The sequence below is a fragment of the Nicotiana tabacum genome, chromosome 5 (genome assembly GCF_000715075.1).
Source record: "Nicotiana tabacum cultivar K326 chromosome 5, ASM71507v2, whole genome shotgun sequence".
Classification (NCBI taxonomy): domain Eukaryota; kingdom Viridiplantae; phylum Streptophyta; class Magnoliopsida; order Solanales; family Solanaceae; genus Nicotiana; species Nicotiana tabacum.
In genome coordinates, this window is record NC_134084.1 from 14044631 (window position 1) to 14061617 (window position 16987).

The 16987-nt window shown below is 36.3% G+C and overlaps 1 protein-coding gene across 1 annotated transcript; it reads left to right on the forward strand.

Moving 5' to 3' along the window:
• Nucleotides 1-4775: 4775 nt before the first annotated feature.
• LOC107786697 (methanol O-anthraniloyltransferase-like) lies at nt 4776-16288 on the forward strand. The gene is made up of 2 exons (XM_016608217.2): nt 4776-5201; nt 15380-16288. Exons 1-2 carry the CDS (start codon nt 4776-4778, stop codon nt 16286-16288), a joined length of 1335 nt encoding a protein of 444 aa, XP_016463703.1.
• Nucleotides 16289-16987: the final 699 nt, after the last annotated feature.

A 16987-nucleotide genomic window follows, 5' to 3' on the forward strand; every position in this document is an offset into this window, starting at 1 on the left:
CTCTTTATCATTGCATTTTTGGCACTCAACCAAACTACCTCACCATTCGCACATTTGGTTCCCTCTGTTATTCATGGCTTAAACCATATGCAAAAAATAAATTGGAACCAAGATCCACCCCTTCTGTGTGTATGTCGGATTCTCCTCCAAGCATTACTGTTATCAATGTTTTGACCCAATTTCTTCCAAAGTTTATTTGTCGCGCGATGTCAAATTTTATGAAGACATTTTTTCCTTTCAAAGTATGTTTTCATCAGTTAAACATAATAAGCCAAACATTGAGTGGCATGATCTTATCACCACTGAAGCAGTCTCGCCAAGTCAGTCCATTTCAACAGAAGATCCTTTTCCTAATCCACCACCCATACCTATAAAAGTCTCACAACAAAATAGTGTTCCAGCCATGGTGGATGCTACTCTTACAAATCCTTCCTCCCAGCCAAACAACCAGGACTCACGTGTGTCAGAATCCTCTACTGCATGTAAGTCTTCTACCTTGTGTTTATCTGACTCTTCCTCCCTCTCCCCTCATACAACATCTGCTTCATCAGAAAATTTTGTCTCTGAATCTTCTCCATCTGCCGAACATCTTGCTTCCAATCATACTAACAAAAACCCATCTATGCCTCCCCCACTATCTCACGTAATCACTCGTTCATAGAATAACATTTTTAAACCGAAAATAATTATGGACTATTTAGCTACTTCATAAGATATTCTGCCACCCAGCACTTGCAAACAAGCACAAAAACACCCAATGTGGCATGTTGCCATGAGTGATGAGTTTCAAGCACTTCTCAAGAACCAAACATGGGACTTAGTTCCTTTCCAATCATCACACATTGTAGTATGGTGCAAATGGCTCTTTCGGATAAAATACAAAGTGGATGGGACGATTGATCGGTTCAAGGCTCGCCTTGTTGCAAAAGGCTTCACCCAACGACCATGTATTGATTACCATTCTACATTCAGTCCTGTTGTTAAACCAACAACAGTTCGCCTGGTTTTGTCAATTGCAATAAACAGGGGATGGCCATTACACCAATTAGACGTCAACAATGCATTCTTGCAAGGAACACTTGATGATGAAGTTTATATGTCACAACTCCCAGGATTTGAACATACTGATTTTCCCAGACATGTATGTCGATTAAAAAATGCTATCTATGGACTTACACAAACCCCACGTGCATGGTATATGGAACTACGGGAATTCCTCCAAAGTTTTGGCTTCTCTCGCACTCAATCTGATCAATCCCTTTTTGTGTACTCCCAAAATGGTATTATTCTGTATCTGTTAGTTTATGTCGACGACATAGTGATTACTGGCAATAACAACGACATGCTCAATCATGCCTTGTCAGCTTTGGCCAACCGATTCTCCTTAAAAGACCTTGGTTATCTCAACTACTTTCTCGGTGTTGAAGTGATTCCTCACAAGGATGGTCTCATCCTTTCTCAATCTAAATATATTTGTGATCTTCTTCGCAAATGGGATATGTTTGATTGCAAAGGTGTCCAAACTCCACTGAGCACATCAGTCACCTTATCACTGAATGATGGCACACCCCCTACGGATGCCACCCAATATTGTCAGGTTCTTGGCAAGCTTCAATATCTATCATTTACTCGACCAGACATCTCTTTCACAGTCAACAAGCTTTCTCAATTTATGCACAGCCCTTCCACTACTCATTGGCAAGCAGTTAAACGAGTCCTTCGGTACCTTAAACACACAATGTTGTATGGTCTCCTTCTCTGCCACTCGTTCACACCAGAACTTCATATTTATTCTGATGCTGACTGGGCAGGCGACATCCATGATCGAACTTCAACCTCTGGCTATATTCTTTATCTTGGTGGAAATCCTATCAGTTGGTCTTCTAAAAGCAACTCACTGTTGCTCGTTCCTCAACAGAAGCAGAGTATCGGGTTGTTGCTACTGATGTTGCAGAGGCGAACTGGGTAACAAATCTCTTATATAAACTTCAAAGTTTAGTGTCCCGACCACCAACAGTGTATTGTGACAATATTGGCACAACATATCTATGTCAGAACCCCGTTTTTCATAGTCGAATGAAGCATATTGCAATTGATTTCCATTTTGTTCGCGATCAAGTTCAGTAGAACCAGTTTCAAGTTGTACATGTTCACTCAGTTGACCAACTTGCAGACAGCCTCACTAAAGCTCTTGCAAAGGCTCCTTTCCAACGACATCTTAACAAGCTAGGAGTAGTTGACACCACTCCTAACTTGAGGGGGCATAATAACAAAATATTTGAAAACAAGGGATAGCACCAAATAATATTAGTATATATATCTTTATCCATCTGTTCTTATCCGTATTTTGAATGTATAGGAAGTTGTTTCTATCACATTCATTTGTAGGATTCTTACCACTCTTGTAGTCTATCTAAATAGAAAAAATGTCATCAATAAATGTACACACAATTGCTTCATCTTTAAAGGAGAGCCGTGTGGAAAAGTTAAGCTATTACTTGGAGGAACTGAAGCTTCTGACAAGGATGTACTCGTCGTCATTTATTTTTTGCCAGACAAATTGAGACATGGAATCTTTAAGTTTTTTGTAATAAAATTTACTATGTATTTGAAAATTGAGTATATAAAAAGTATTGTTCCCTTCGCTTAAATTTATGTGATGGTGTTTGACTCGATTGGTATTAAGTTTAAGAAAGATAGGAAGATTTTTGAAAGTTATGTCTAAAGATAAATTATTTTTAAATAAGTACAGATGACATTCTTTATTGGATTGACTAAAAAGGAGAGACTGTTACATAAATTGAGACGAAGGGGGTATAAATCATAATAATTAATAATTAAAATATTTAAAAGACATAAAAAAATTATGGTCAAAGAAAACTCTGTTTGACTCTCGAAATTCGAACGGTGCCACATAATTTGGGATAGAGGGAACACTATTAATTATGTGGCACATATATATCATATTATATATAAGTAAATTGTACATTTTACAAAACTAGAAGTGACGAGTAGATTCTTGCAACAAGGACCATTGTCCAATCTCTTAAAATCTAGTCATTTTAACATGCAAGTTGAATGCTATAAGTAGCTAAACTCATAGGAGCTTAGTTGTATTATAGTCATATACTTGCTTATACATAAATTGTACATTTAGAAAAACTTGAAATGGCCAATAGATTCTTTCAACAAGGACCATTGTCCAATCTAATTTTAAAATCTAGTCATTATAATTACATGCAAATTGAAAGATAAACACAGGAGTATTATTGTATTATAGAGTCATACACTTGTTTATAGACAAATTGTACATTTAACAAAACTTGAAATGACCAATAGATTCTTTCAACAGGGATCATTGTCCAATCTTTTAAAATCTAGTAATTATAATTACATGCAAATTGGATGTTATAGATAAACTTACAGGAGTATTATAGTATTGTAGAAACTTGTTACAGATAAATTATACGTTTTGCAAAATTTGAAGCGAGGAATAGATTATTGAAAATATATTTCGTGTACGGATCATTGTCCAATCTTCTAAAATTTACTTATTGTAACATGCAAATTGAATGGGAGCAGGTAACTATCGTTTGACTGGGGCTAAGTTCATTGAATGCAAATTAAATTAGGTTAATTATAATAATAGTGTGTTTCTAAAGCCATGCATGTACGTAATTTAGGTGTTGGCATCGAGACGAGCCAAGCAAAGCTGAATAAAACCCAAATTAACCTAATTTTCTATAATACTTACACAAAGTTAAGCGACTTTTTGATTACTAAAAGTTGTGTAGTGACTTTAGACAATACCTTAGTGATTTCAGTGCAATGAAGTAAGAGTTGAATGACCATTTATGAGATTACTTCGATATATTTCTGGCCAATAATCGTCATGTAGGACGACAAATGGACATTGACCCTAACTCAATTTCAAAACTAGCTCGTGAGGTGAGGTTGTCCAAGACCATATAAAAAGACCACGAAACCTTCATCCTACCGATATGGGACTCAACACTCCTCCTCACGCCCAAGCCTGCTCTGGAGCCAGTGGCGAAGCCAGGAATTTCCTCAAAGGTGTTCAAACATGAAATAAGTAAAAAATATTCTGACAAAGGATGTTCAATATATGTTATTTATCTCCAAAACCTAATATTTTACCTATATACGCAATGCAATTTTCCGACAAAGGGTGGTCAATTGACCACCCTAAGCAAAGTGTGGCTTCACCCATGTTTGGAGCATGGACAACATAAATGGGGACCCAACATCAGTAACAATAAGTTGGGATGAACTTGACACTGATACTATGATAAGAATGGACCTTAGACTTAACTCAACCCCAAAAGCTAGCTCATGACGTGATTCCCAAGACCATATAAAGAGACCATGAAACTCTCATCCCACCGATGTGGAATTGAACACCCCCTCTCATGTCCTGCAAACTGGAGCATGGAAAACATAAATGAGGGCCCAACATCAGTAATAATAAATTGAGATGAACCTAGCTATGATACTATGATAAGTGGATATTGACCATAACTCAATCCCTAAAGCTAGTTGAGGTGAGGATTGTCCAAAACCATATAAAAAGACAACGAAACCCTCGTCCCACCAATGTGGGATCCAACATACTCGTTTCTTCTTGCAAAATGGCACTATAAATCTAACTCAAATGTTTACGAAAAATACAAACTTCTATTAATTACGATTTATATTTCAGAATCCATACTTATGAATACTCTTTCCTTTAACGAATAGCACGTTTGACACACACTATGGCATTTTCAATAACACATCACAAGCCAATATTAGTAGTTCCAGCTAAAGCAACACCTCTCGAGACAAAACATCTATCTGATATAGATGATCAAGGAAGTACTCATTTCCAAATGCCCACAATATTGTTTTACAAATATAATTCTTCAATAGAAGGGAAAGATCCTGCAAAATATATCAAAGATGGACTGTCAAAAACCCTAGTATTTTACTATCCATTAGCTGGTAGGATAATTGAAGGGCCAAATAAGAAGCTTTTGGTGAATTGCAATGGTGAAGGAATATTGTTTGTTGAAGCTGATGCAAATATAGAGCTTGACAAGTTAGGAGACTCAATTAAACCACCATGTCCATACTTAGATATACTGATTCACAATGTTCCTGGTTCAGATGGAATCATTGGCTGTCCTCTTTTGTTAGTTCAGGTAAACAATCAATAAATCTCCTTTTTGGTTTTTTATCTTCCAAAAATTCCATTACATAGGGGATCGGAAAAGAAGAATATTGGGAGCCGAACCTACACTTACTGTGTAGGAGACTCTCCCACCAATACAAAGAAATCTTATTCGTACATAACACTAAATAAATGAATGCAAGACATATGTCATGTATATAGCGTCTTATTCCACTTTTACAGTTTCAATATATTTAAGTTCAATGGCATAATACATAAGTAATCCCTTAATTTTTCCCGAATTTCAACGACAAGGCAGACAACCTTCTTTATTTTTAGGTTACTGGTCCTACTTTTTATAAACGGTTATTAGTAGCTGTCTTTTAGTTGATCTTGTTATTCCTCCGTTTCATAATAAGTGACCTTTTAGCTTTTGGCACACTCTTTAAGAAACTATTCATTCCTAAAGAAAAAAGGTATTTTGACTGAATTACCGTTAAATATAATTTGCATATTGTTAACTTGGCACATTGGGATATATAAATAAGGGCAAATTTTGAACAAATAAAATTAATTTCTTCTTGATTATGTAAAAGGACACTTATTTTAGATCAAAATAAAAACGCCAAAAAATCACTTATAATAGACCGGATGGAGTAGGCTATAAGATGGGCACTTGATAATATCATAAGGCAAAAAAAGGATGGAAGAGGGAGATAAATTTAAAAGCTCAGAAAGCTCCACTCTTGCTCAGAAAGCTCAACTTTTGCATTACAAGATAACAAAAGGAGTGTTTATGTGTCAAGATCGATACTACTAAAATTAAATTGTTAACTGGTTTCACACAATTTACGTTCATCCAAAAGTTCATGTATCTAGAATAACTAAAAAGGGCATATGTGTCATGCCCCAAATTTGAAGAGGCGCAGCCGGCACCCGGTGCCATATTCGGCCCGAGCGTACGAGCGTATCACTCTGTAATTGTGAACTCTAGAGGGATAACCCTCAACTTAGGCCGATGAGGTCATATTATGAATCATCTGAAATAATATCTAAAACCAGCAATACCAAACTAAACATCTACATAGGGCTGGTAAAGCCACAATACTAATATAAAAATGTACAGGACTCGTCTACAAGCCTCTACGGATAATTGAACTGTATTGTGGTTGAGACAAAGCCTCGACCTACCCATCAAACCTGTATATATAAAATGGACTCTAAGATATAGACCTGGTAACTCCTAGGAAGTGAAGCTTACCAACCAAGCTGATGTTTGACTTTGTCTACTGGAAAGGTCTATCCAGCTGTCTATCAGGACCTGCAGGCATGAAATGCAGCATCCCCAGCAAAAAGGACGTTAGTATGAAATATTGTACCGAGTATATATGACAACAGAATAATTGAAAGTTACTGAACTGATAATATAATAACTAAAAGTACCTGGGCATCAAATACAATTTGAAGATATGCTTACCGGTTGATAATGACTCATCTCTCTCAATATACTAAGTAAAATAGATGTCAGGGCCTATAAGGCTCAATATGTGTAACTGCTCTGCCATAGTAGGCTCGCTCATAGTCACTCGGCCATACTAGGCTTTGTATCTCGACCATCTGGGCTCGCTCATAAGCGTTCGGCCATAATAGACTCAGTATATAACTTACCATCTGATTAAAGGTTTTCCAATAGGGGTCTTCCCATCAATTATAGCTCGATGGTGGTAAAAATACTCCAATACTGTATATACATAGACTCTCTGCTCTCTTGGCTGAAAGAAGGCAAAACTAAATTGAAATTGAAGTCCCAAATAAGGGAGAATACTGTAACGTGTGGGACTAGGATAATTTATATAAATTCGGGAGTATGAACTTCTCTTTATGCCTCGTTATCAAACTCATGTAGTTATGAGATCATGCCAAAATGAAGAAAGATTTAGCCTTAACATACATTATCACAATCTTTCCAATCACCAAGTTGAAATCGTCTATTCGTACCTTAATCTACAACAACGATAATAGTACTATCATTAAGTTACGAAAGGTACAACTATCGCACAACAAACGACAAGCTTATTTTGTATTAAAACGGGCAGCAACTCCCTTATAATCCTTACTTCCTCCAAATTCAAGATAACACCAACAACACAAGAACAAAACAATAACAACATATATACATTATTTTTCAACCTTATATACACCACAAAATACTAAAAAACAGCCCAACACACCACAATCTCTTTAAACACAAAACAACCATCGTACTAGTGTCAAACAACCCGAAAATGTTACGACCAACAACCAGTCCACCACCCTGCATTTATGTGGTGTTTCTCCACACCCTTCCTCCTCCAAAACTCCATAAAACAGTAGTAAAACACGCGGCATAACATCAACACAAAATAGTCCACAAAATAGTCCGTTATAAGTAAATAACTCGAACTCACGGCTTCCGATCACCGTCCCGTGAGTTCTTACAAAATGGGTGAAAGAGGATAGTAACCTTACCTTATTTGTTGGATAACTCAGCTCCTATCTTTGTTCTTCAAACTCTAGGTTTTACCTCCAATTAGGGTTTGTGGAAAATTTTTTGGAGGATGTTTGCAGGGGCTTAGGTCTGGTTATTGTGTTATGTAGTGGGTGTTATATTGCAGGGGATAAGCCCTTAATTTGGGCTCTTTGGCTGACCCGAAATAGCCCCTTTTGGACTCTTATTTAAGCAAGTAAGTGACACACCTACTTGTCACCTAGCAACATGTGCGATCTCGCAAAAATGCATATATCTCTCTTCTTTGATATCGTATTGACAAACAGTTTAATGTGTTATACAATAGACTCATAGAGCTTAAATTTTATGGGTTGAACACCCCCATACCTCTAAGTATATTGAGAGAAAATTGCAGTTATATTTGACCCAAATTTTCAGCAACATTTATGAATGTAACTTGGATGACCTTTTCCAACTTTTGTTCCACAACTAACTTGACTTCAAAACATAACACACGACTATCATACAACTAAAGTAACTCATAACATAATCTCCTTATAATATTAAGCAGCCTAGTCTTACCCCAAAAATACATGTTATAACATTCCCAACTTGTCGACTTTCGACGAAACTTATTTTCTTCAATTCGTTTAGCTTCTAAGCCTTCAAACTCTCTTGGTACTTGGTATTCATGATCATAAATATTTGTAACTTCCACATTAACATGATTAACTAACTTTGTAAAATTTTCAAAGATGATTTCATTTATGAGCTTACATCAATTGACTTATAATGCACTCTTACGTACGAAAACATAGAGTGTAACATCATTCCCCCTTTGAAATATTCATTCTCGAATGTTGGTTAATGCGCTTGTCAGTCTCATAACCCCTAGCTGTTACAAATATTATAATATTTCCCTTGCCATCTAGGCAACTGTTCTGTGAATAAATCTGAAGGCCAGTGTATTCCCCCTTTTAGGCCTCTTACTCACACCATAACGTTTTGTCGGAATTCTTCCAATCTCGTAACTATTGCGACATTCTGTTATGTAGCCTCTACGACTTTGTCCTTGTATGTGCTACAAACTCTTTTGTCCTTTTTTCTCCAGCTTTTAGCCAATCTCCAGGCCTCACTTTGGGAACATATACAAAACTATGACAAGTTGTTCCTCCCGGTATATATAGGTGTACTGAAGTTCTTCGCTCGGTACTTTGTTGAACTTACGACTGTTGCTATATCCTATTTCGTAGCCTTGTATATCTATCCTTATGGATTTACTACATATAGGTAGGTTATACTATACCATAACACTTACTTCAGCTTATTATTACCGAGGTTTTCTACCCAACTTCAGGTTACTCTCTCGCTGCTTATCCTATATGTATAAATCTAAGTCCTTTAAATCTTCCTTATTACTAGTCATCTTATGAATGACGGCCTAATCTCATCTCATACTTTGGAACACAAGTCAAAATACATCATATGGAGTTACTCACCCCCATAAACTACACAAGTCAAAATACCTCATACGTAATACATTATCGTTAGGGCTCACGTATCATCAGGGAACATCTGAAGTCATTTGCCTGATCCACCTAGGGACGATACAATACTTCATTAACTGTATTTCATAGCATCCCAATGTGGTTCATCTTATGGGGGTATTCTAATCCTGTGCAATTCATGAAATCCCTTTTTATCTAAATCATTACTCAATCGAAGGCCTAAATTTCATCCACTTATCATTTATCACAATTACACCCTTATTCTACTACCAGGGCAGCATTCCCTCTTTTCTAAATGCTCCTAGTCTTAAACTCCTTCGAGTTCATTCAGGCTATACTGAGCTTTTTATAACTTATGGAAACCATCAGCTTTCTTGTTGTGATGGGTTTAATCCCGAGGACTTACCTATTCTCGTCACCTTTTCACTCACATTTTCTTATTCTTACTCTCGTCTAACTAAAACCTTGCCGCTCTAGCATACTTTATCTTGCAACCTACACATATCTATTTATACGACTCGCAACCTTCCTTTAACTTGATAGCACCACAGATTTTCTTATGTTATTCTAGAACCTCAAACGAGACATAACATCGTTTCTAACTCTTCTTTACTCTCTTAACTAGATCTCTCGGTTCTTAGAAACCATAAGCTAGAAGATATGTCACCGACGACACAACTATCATTTGTGGATACTGAATCACAGCGTGCGTAGCACTCTATTTGAAGTCTGGACTATTCACAACCTTCTGTACTTGAGTATCTCGTACCTTCTTTACATTTACCTTACTTACCTTTAAATCTAGCATCATATTTTCTGTCTCTTTAAAAACTACTCTTCCACATAGGTGGAATTCACATCCACAACTTGAAGCTCTACTATAATACTTGAACCTCTAGTGCATATACAATCCAGTGGGAGCTTCATACTTACTCCTTATGAGGCCGGTACTTTTCTAACTGGCTTTATGGTAGAGCCGTTATACAATATGGATGATGTACTATCTCTCTTGTACCTCTGATATTAAGAATGATTTTGCAGTGTTTTGAATCACGATTTCTATATTTATCTGGGGGTCTAATAATAAGACTCCTGATTCACTTAGATGATGTAACCCTTTAGTTTCCTCTTCTCTCTCAGCCTTTAAGTAGGCTTAAGCTATCTTCTGATCTGCGGCTCAGGGTATTAGTTATTACTTTTGCCTTTGGCGGACTCTATGGAACATCCATAATATAATCTTCTAACAATTCAAGCCTTTGTTGTGAGGTAGACTCAATTCTTTATTTAACTTATACCGTGGTCTCCTATAGCTATAGGAATGTCAACATATATAATGCATGGATAATACTCCAAAATCTTAAGTGCGTTCATAATGTAACTAACTCTGGGTCATTGATCGAATAATTTCATTCGTGCCTTCTCAGCTTTCTTTAAAAAGTAAGCAATTACTTTTCCTGGTCGTCCTGCCACTTGTTGCATGATACTTGGCTTATCTTAGTGCCCACGCCTATTGAAATTTCGTGCAACTCATATGATCTCGAATATTACTTTTTTCCATTCATTAGCCATGATAGGTGCCACTTTCTTTTGGATTGTATACAATGTTGTAGTGAGACTATTGTTACAAGATCATTTCTTCTTTAGGTCACTATGCTTATGTTGAAGCTTTCTTCCTTATTTCCTCATCTAGTCTTTCATTTTATCACTTAGGGAAGACCATCCGACTCTTGTAAAGCTGGGAGCTTTTTACATCGTATACCCGACAAAATTTTTGATGTACTTACTCGCCTATAATTATCCTTAGTTACTTATCTCTGCGCCCTTATGCTCGTAGGGTTACTTCTGAATAGTAATTTTGATTGTCTCCCTAAAGTCACTCTCATTCATTTCCATAACACTTATACATTAATTTTTACTACTCCAACTACTATCTGAATATTTCTCAAGGATTATGATGTCATATCTGCGAGACTGAATTTCCTATGTTGGGTTTCACTACGTTTATCTTGCATGATCTACTAATTTATCTGAGACCTCTTTTCTAGCCATAACTAAGCTCTTCATGAATCAACTACTAACTACTCGTCAGTCCATGCCCATATTTATATTATGTGCAACCTCTCTTGGTTTATGTCTTTTGTACTAACTTACCTTTTGCACTGGCTCCTAATGTATCAAATGTTCATTCTCACTTATTTATCAATAACATCCTGGGAGGGAACCTTTACTGCATCTCCTTGCCATCGTGCTTGTATAATATTCTGGAGTCATAACTTATCTGTAGGTCACCCCTTTTGCCTTTTTGCCGCATTCTTCCTTTACTAGTCCATAGTTACCTCTTCATCTTTGGCATCTTTTCACTTCTTCACTCTTGCTCACCTTGCGGTAACCCTTCTATACCAGGGATAACTGAATTCCTTACGCACGAGGGTGGCACCTAGTGTAACTGTCACACTTAGTCCCTTAAGCACAACTCTGCTCAAATTGCTTGCTTTAGGGAAGTGTCTTCCTGAATGACCTTTAAAGATTATTCTTCTGTTGTCTATTCTATCATTTCTGGAACACGATTTCTGAAATTCTTACGATGCCAACTATTATCAAATCCTTCGGTCCCTAAATCATGTTCGATTTATCTTGTTTACTAGCCTATGCTGATTTCTATTACTCCGGGGATCTAACTTAGCCTTCTGGTAATTACGTTGGACTCACCAACTTATTTCTCAAAGTGAGGATATGACTTTATGGCATATACTCTTTTATAGTCTCAAAGCTTGTCATCTCTTATCTTTTTCTTCACTTGACCATAGACTCTATCATCCTACCATATTTTGATTTACCATAATCACTCATTTATCACAAATTACTCATAATACTTTATTTACTCTGTTCTTATTCTCCTGCTTATACTTCTGTCTATCGCATAATTCTGAAAGCTTCAACAAAACATTGTTTCACCTTTAGCTCCCCTGGCTCAATCCACCATTTCGGGTTACTCTAACCCAAGCTGGATTCTGACATCACATCATTCTCTTAAACTATATATGTTAGCTCCCATAGGGCATAACTGAGATGAGTATGGTCAATTGTATATATCTCTGCTACTGTTGAAAGTAACTCAGAATGCTTATATTTCTCTGCCTGAATTGTAAATACTGATAATCTTCACTAACTGGGTACCTCGTACCCTTCTTCACCATGCTTCTTTTACTTGTTGAAAGTTGTACCTACCTTCTGATTCTCTTATTGCTTTTTACCATATAGGTGGATAGATATTCATGCCTTAGGGTCCCTTATCAATAAGCTTACACATCATAGTATACACATAATCTACTGAAGACCTCAAATTTCTCATCATAAGCATCATGTAGAATCAAGTTCCTCTAACTCAACTCTTCCACATCCACATTCAATCTCTTACCAACTATCTTTCTGGATGTAGGTATCGTTGTATTACAAATAAAATAAAATTTAGGAGTTTGAATTCTTACAATTGAGCTCTACCCCACGATCTGGAATAAGATGAAAGAGTGACAGTCCTAAATGCCATGTAGCCTCCTGCTTATAAGTGTGGTGTACAACACACCTATAAACAAGACTCTACTAGACACGGCTTGTAGATTTCCTAGAACAGAACTGCTCTAGTACCAAATTTGTCATGCCCCAAACCTAAAAAGGTGTGGCTGGCACCTGGTGCTATGCTTGGCTCGAGCGTACAGGCGTACCACTCTGTAACTGTGACCTCTAGAGGTATAACCCTCAATATAGGCCGATGAGGTCATATTATGAATCATCTGAAATAATGTCTACAACCAGCAATACCAAACTAAACATCTACATAGGGCTGGTAAAGCCACAATACTAATACAAAAATATACAGGACTCGTCTACAAACCTCTATAGATAACTTAATTGTATCATGGTCGGGACAGGGCCTCGACCTACCCATCAAACCTGTATATATAAAATAGACTCCAAGGTATAGACCTGATAACTCCGAGGAAGTGGAGCTTACAAACCAAGCTGATGTTTGACTTTGTCTACTGGGAAGGTATATCTAGCTGTCTAGCAGGGCATGCAGGCATGAATGCAGCGTCCCTAGCAAAAGGGACATCAGTACGAAATAATGTATCAAGTATGTAAGACAATGGAATAACTGAAAGCTGAAAGTGAACTGATAATATAATAACTGAAAGTACCTGGGGATCAAATATAATTTGAAGATATGCTTTCCTGCTGATAATGACTCATCTCTTTCAGTATAGTAAGTAAAATAGTTGTCTGGTCCTATAAGGCTCAGTATGTGTAGCTGCTATGCCGTAGTAGGCTCGCTTATAGGCGTTCGGCCATACTTGGCTCTGTATCTCAGCCATCTGGGCTCGCTCATAGGCGCTCGGCTACAGTAGGCTAAATGTATAACTTATCATCTTATCAGAGGGTGCCCATTGATTATAGCTCAATGGTGGTAAAAATACTCCAATACTGTATATACATAGACTCTCTGCTCTCTTGGCTGAAAGAAGGAAAACCTAAACTGAATATGAAGTCCCGATAATGGAGAATACTGTAACTTATGGGATAGGATAATGTATATAAATTTGGGAGTTTGAACTTTTCTTTATGCCTTGTTTTTAAACTCATGTACTTATGGGATCATGCCAAAATAAAGAAAGGTTTAGCCTTAACATACTTTATCACAGTCTTTCCAATCACCAAGTTGAACTTGCCTCTTCACACCTTAAATCATTAAGTTACGAAAGGTACAACTATCACACAACGAACGACAAGCTTATTTTGTATTAAAACGGGCAGCATCTCCCCTATAATCCTTACTTCCTCCAAATTCAAGATAACAACAATAACACAAGAACACAACAATAACAACATATATACATTATTTAACAACCTTATATACACTACAAAATACTACAAAACAACCCAACACACCCCAATCTCTTCAAACACAAAACGACCACCGTAGTAGTGTCAAACAGCCTGAAAATGTTACGACGAACGACCAGCCCACCACCCTGCATTTATGTGGTGTTTCTCCACACCCTTCCTCCTCCAAAACACCATAAAATAGTAGCAAAATACGCAGCCCAACAGCAACACAAAATAGTCCACAAAATAGTCTGCTACAAGTAAATAACTCGAACTCACGATTTTCGATCACCGTTTCGTGAGTTCTTACAAATATAGAATGACTTACCATGCATTTACAGCAGAAAAAATAGATTAAAGAGGACAGTAAACGTACCTTATTTTTTGGATGACTCATCTCCTATCTTGGTTCTTCAAACTCTAGGTTTTACCTCCAATTAGAACTTGAAAGGGAGAGAAAATCAATTAGAGTTTGCGAGAAATTTTTGGGAGGATGTTTGCAGGGGTTTAGGTCTGGTTATTATGTTATGTAATGGTTGTTATATTGCAGGAGATAATCCCTTAAATTGGGCTCTTTGGCCGACCTGAAATAGCTCCTTTTTTTGACTCTCATTTAAGCAAGTAGGTGACACACCTACTTGTCACCTAGAAGCCTGCGCAGTCTCGCAAAAATACATATCTCTCTCTAATCTGATATCATATTGACAAACGGTTTAATGCGTTAGATAATAGACTCATAGAGCTTCAATTTTATTGGTTGAACACCCCACAACCCTAAGTATATTGAGAGAAAATCGCAATTACATGTGACCCAAATTTTCAGTACATCTATGAATGTAACTTGTGATGACCTTTTCCAACTTTTGTTCCACAACTAACTTGACTTCAAAACATAACACACGACTATCATACGACTAAAATAACTCATAACATAATCTCCTTATGATATTAAGCATCCTACTCTCACCCCAAAAGTACATGTTATAACATTCCCAACTTGTCAACTTTAGACGAAACTTATTTTCTTCAATTCGTTTAGCTTCTAAGCCTTCAAACCCTCTTGATACATGGTATTCATGATCATAAATATTTGTAACCTCCACGTTAACATAATGAACTAACTTTGTAAAATTTTCAAAGGTAATTTCATTTATGTGCTTACATCAAATGATTTACGATGTACTCTTAAGTACGAAAACATGGGTACAACAATATGAACCTAGACACTTAAACATTTAAGTTCACTATTTCCAACATGCCTGATAATATAACAGTTCTTTTACACTGACTGAAATTAGATTCTTAAACTTATATATAACCTTCTACATGTAGGTTACCCGTTTCAGCTCTGGCGGATTTGCTGTTGGAATCAGACTTAATCACACTATGATGGATGCCTATGGCTTGAAAATGTTTTTAACTGCATTAAGTGAATTTATTCAAGGAGCTTCTACGCCTACAATATTTCCTGTTTGGGAAAGAGAACTCCTAAATGCAAGATCACCACCATGCATTACATGTACTCACCCTGAGTATGATGAGCCAATTGAATCAAGAAATGCATGGAAATTTTTAGAAGACAACTTGGTCCAAAAATCATTTTTCTTTGGAAACAAAGAGATTGAAGCCATTAAAAATCAAGTTTCTCCAAACCATAGTCAAAGTACAAAATTCGAGTTATTAGTGGCGTTTTTATGGAAATATCGTACAATTGCTCTTGGCCTGCACCCTGAAGAGATTGTTCGCTTGACATATATTGTTAATGTACGTGGAAAATCACTAAAATTTGAACTACCACGTGGATATTATGGGAATGCATTCGTTGCTCCAGCCATAGTATCAAAAGCAGGATTATTATGCTCAAGTCCATTATTATATGCAGTTGAATTGGTTAAGAAAGTTAAAGATCATATGAATGAAGAGTACATTAGATCAGTGGCAGATCTTATGGTAATTAAAGGGAGACCAGAGTTGTCAAAATCTTGGAATTTTGTTGTCTCAGATAATAGATCTGCTGGATTTGATGAAGTTGATTTTGGATGGGGAAAGCCTATTTTTGGAGGGGTACCAAAAGCTATATCTTTCATTAGTTTTTGTGTGCCTGTTAAAAATGACAAGGGAGAAAAAGGTATTCTTATAGCTATAAGTTTGCCTCCACTGGCAATGGAAAAATTTCAAGAGGTTGTCTATAAGATGACTTTCAAAAATGTGGAAGGTGTCAACATAATTTCAAAGATTTAAGAGGTTTTCTCCCTTTCCACTTTTTTTTATTTTCCTTAGACATGTTTTGGGAGTGATTAAATCAGAATATGGAGTTTGTAATATAAATTTCATAATTTTCCTATTTGAATGTACTTGTCCATCATGTATATGATATTTATACTAGTTCTTGTTTTAATTTATATGGTTGTATTTGACTAAATACATAGTTTAAGGGGAAAAAGGATGACATTTGAAATACATGGAATGACGTTTTTGTCGCTATAAAGACATGTCTTTTAGGATGAATTGATAAATCTAAATTGTTTTCAAATATAGAAGATATCTTTTTCTAAAGAAAAAAAAAACTATAAAGACACTAGTATCATATAAAATGAAAAAAAAAAGAGTACATTGTAATCCAATATATATGTTGAGATGTTGGCAACAAGTACCCAATAGTAGGAAAGCCGTATTTTATCTGTATTTGATGAGTGTCTTTTGTAAGATAATTTTTCAAACCCTTGTATTTACTTTTTCCTTCTCATTCTCCGTCTTTCCAGCGTTGGAAGAATAATTCAAAGTTAGTAGAAATTTAATAAGTTATTTAGTGTTTGACAATCACTAGTTTCTTTAGTTTATGTCTAGTCTAGTTTTACAGTAAGAATTATATAGGAACATGTTTCCTAGTTTCTAGTCAAATTAGGTTTCGTATTGTTATAAATATAGGGGAATTGCTAA

Bases quoted from the DNA above. Each gene is read 5' to 3' on its own strand.
- LOC107786697 (XM_016608217.2), top strand. From the start codon at position 4,776: ATGGCATTTTCAATAACACATCACAAGCCAATATTAGTAGTTCCAGCT. The intron at 5,202-15,379 runs GTAAACAATCAA...TTCTACATGTAG, and splicing joins GTCCTCTTTTGTTAGTTCAG to GTTACCCGTTTCAGCTCTGG.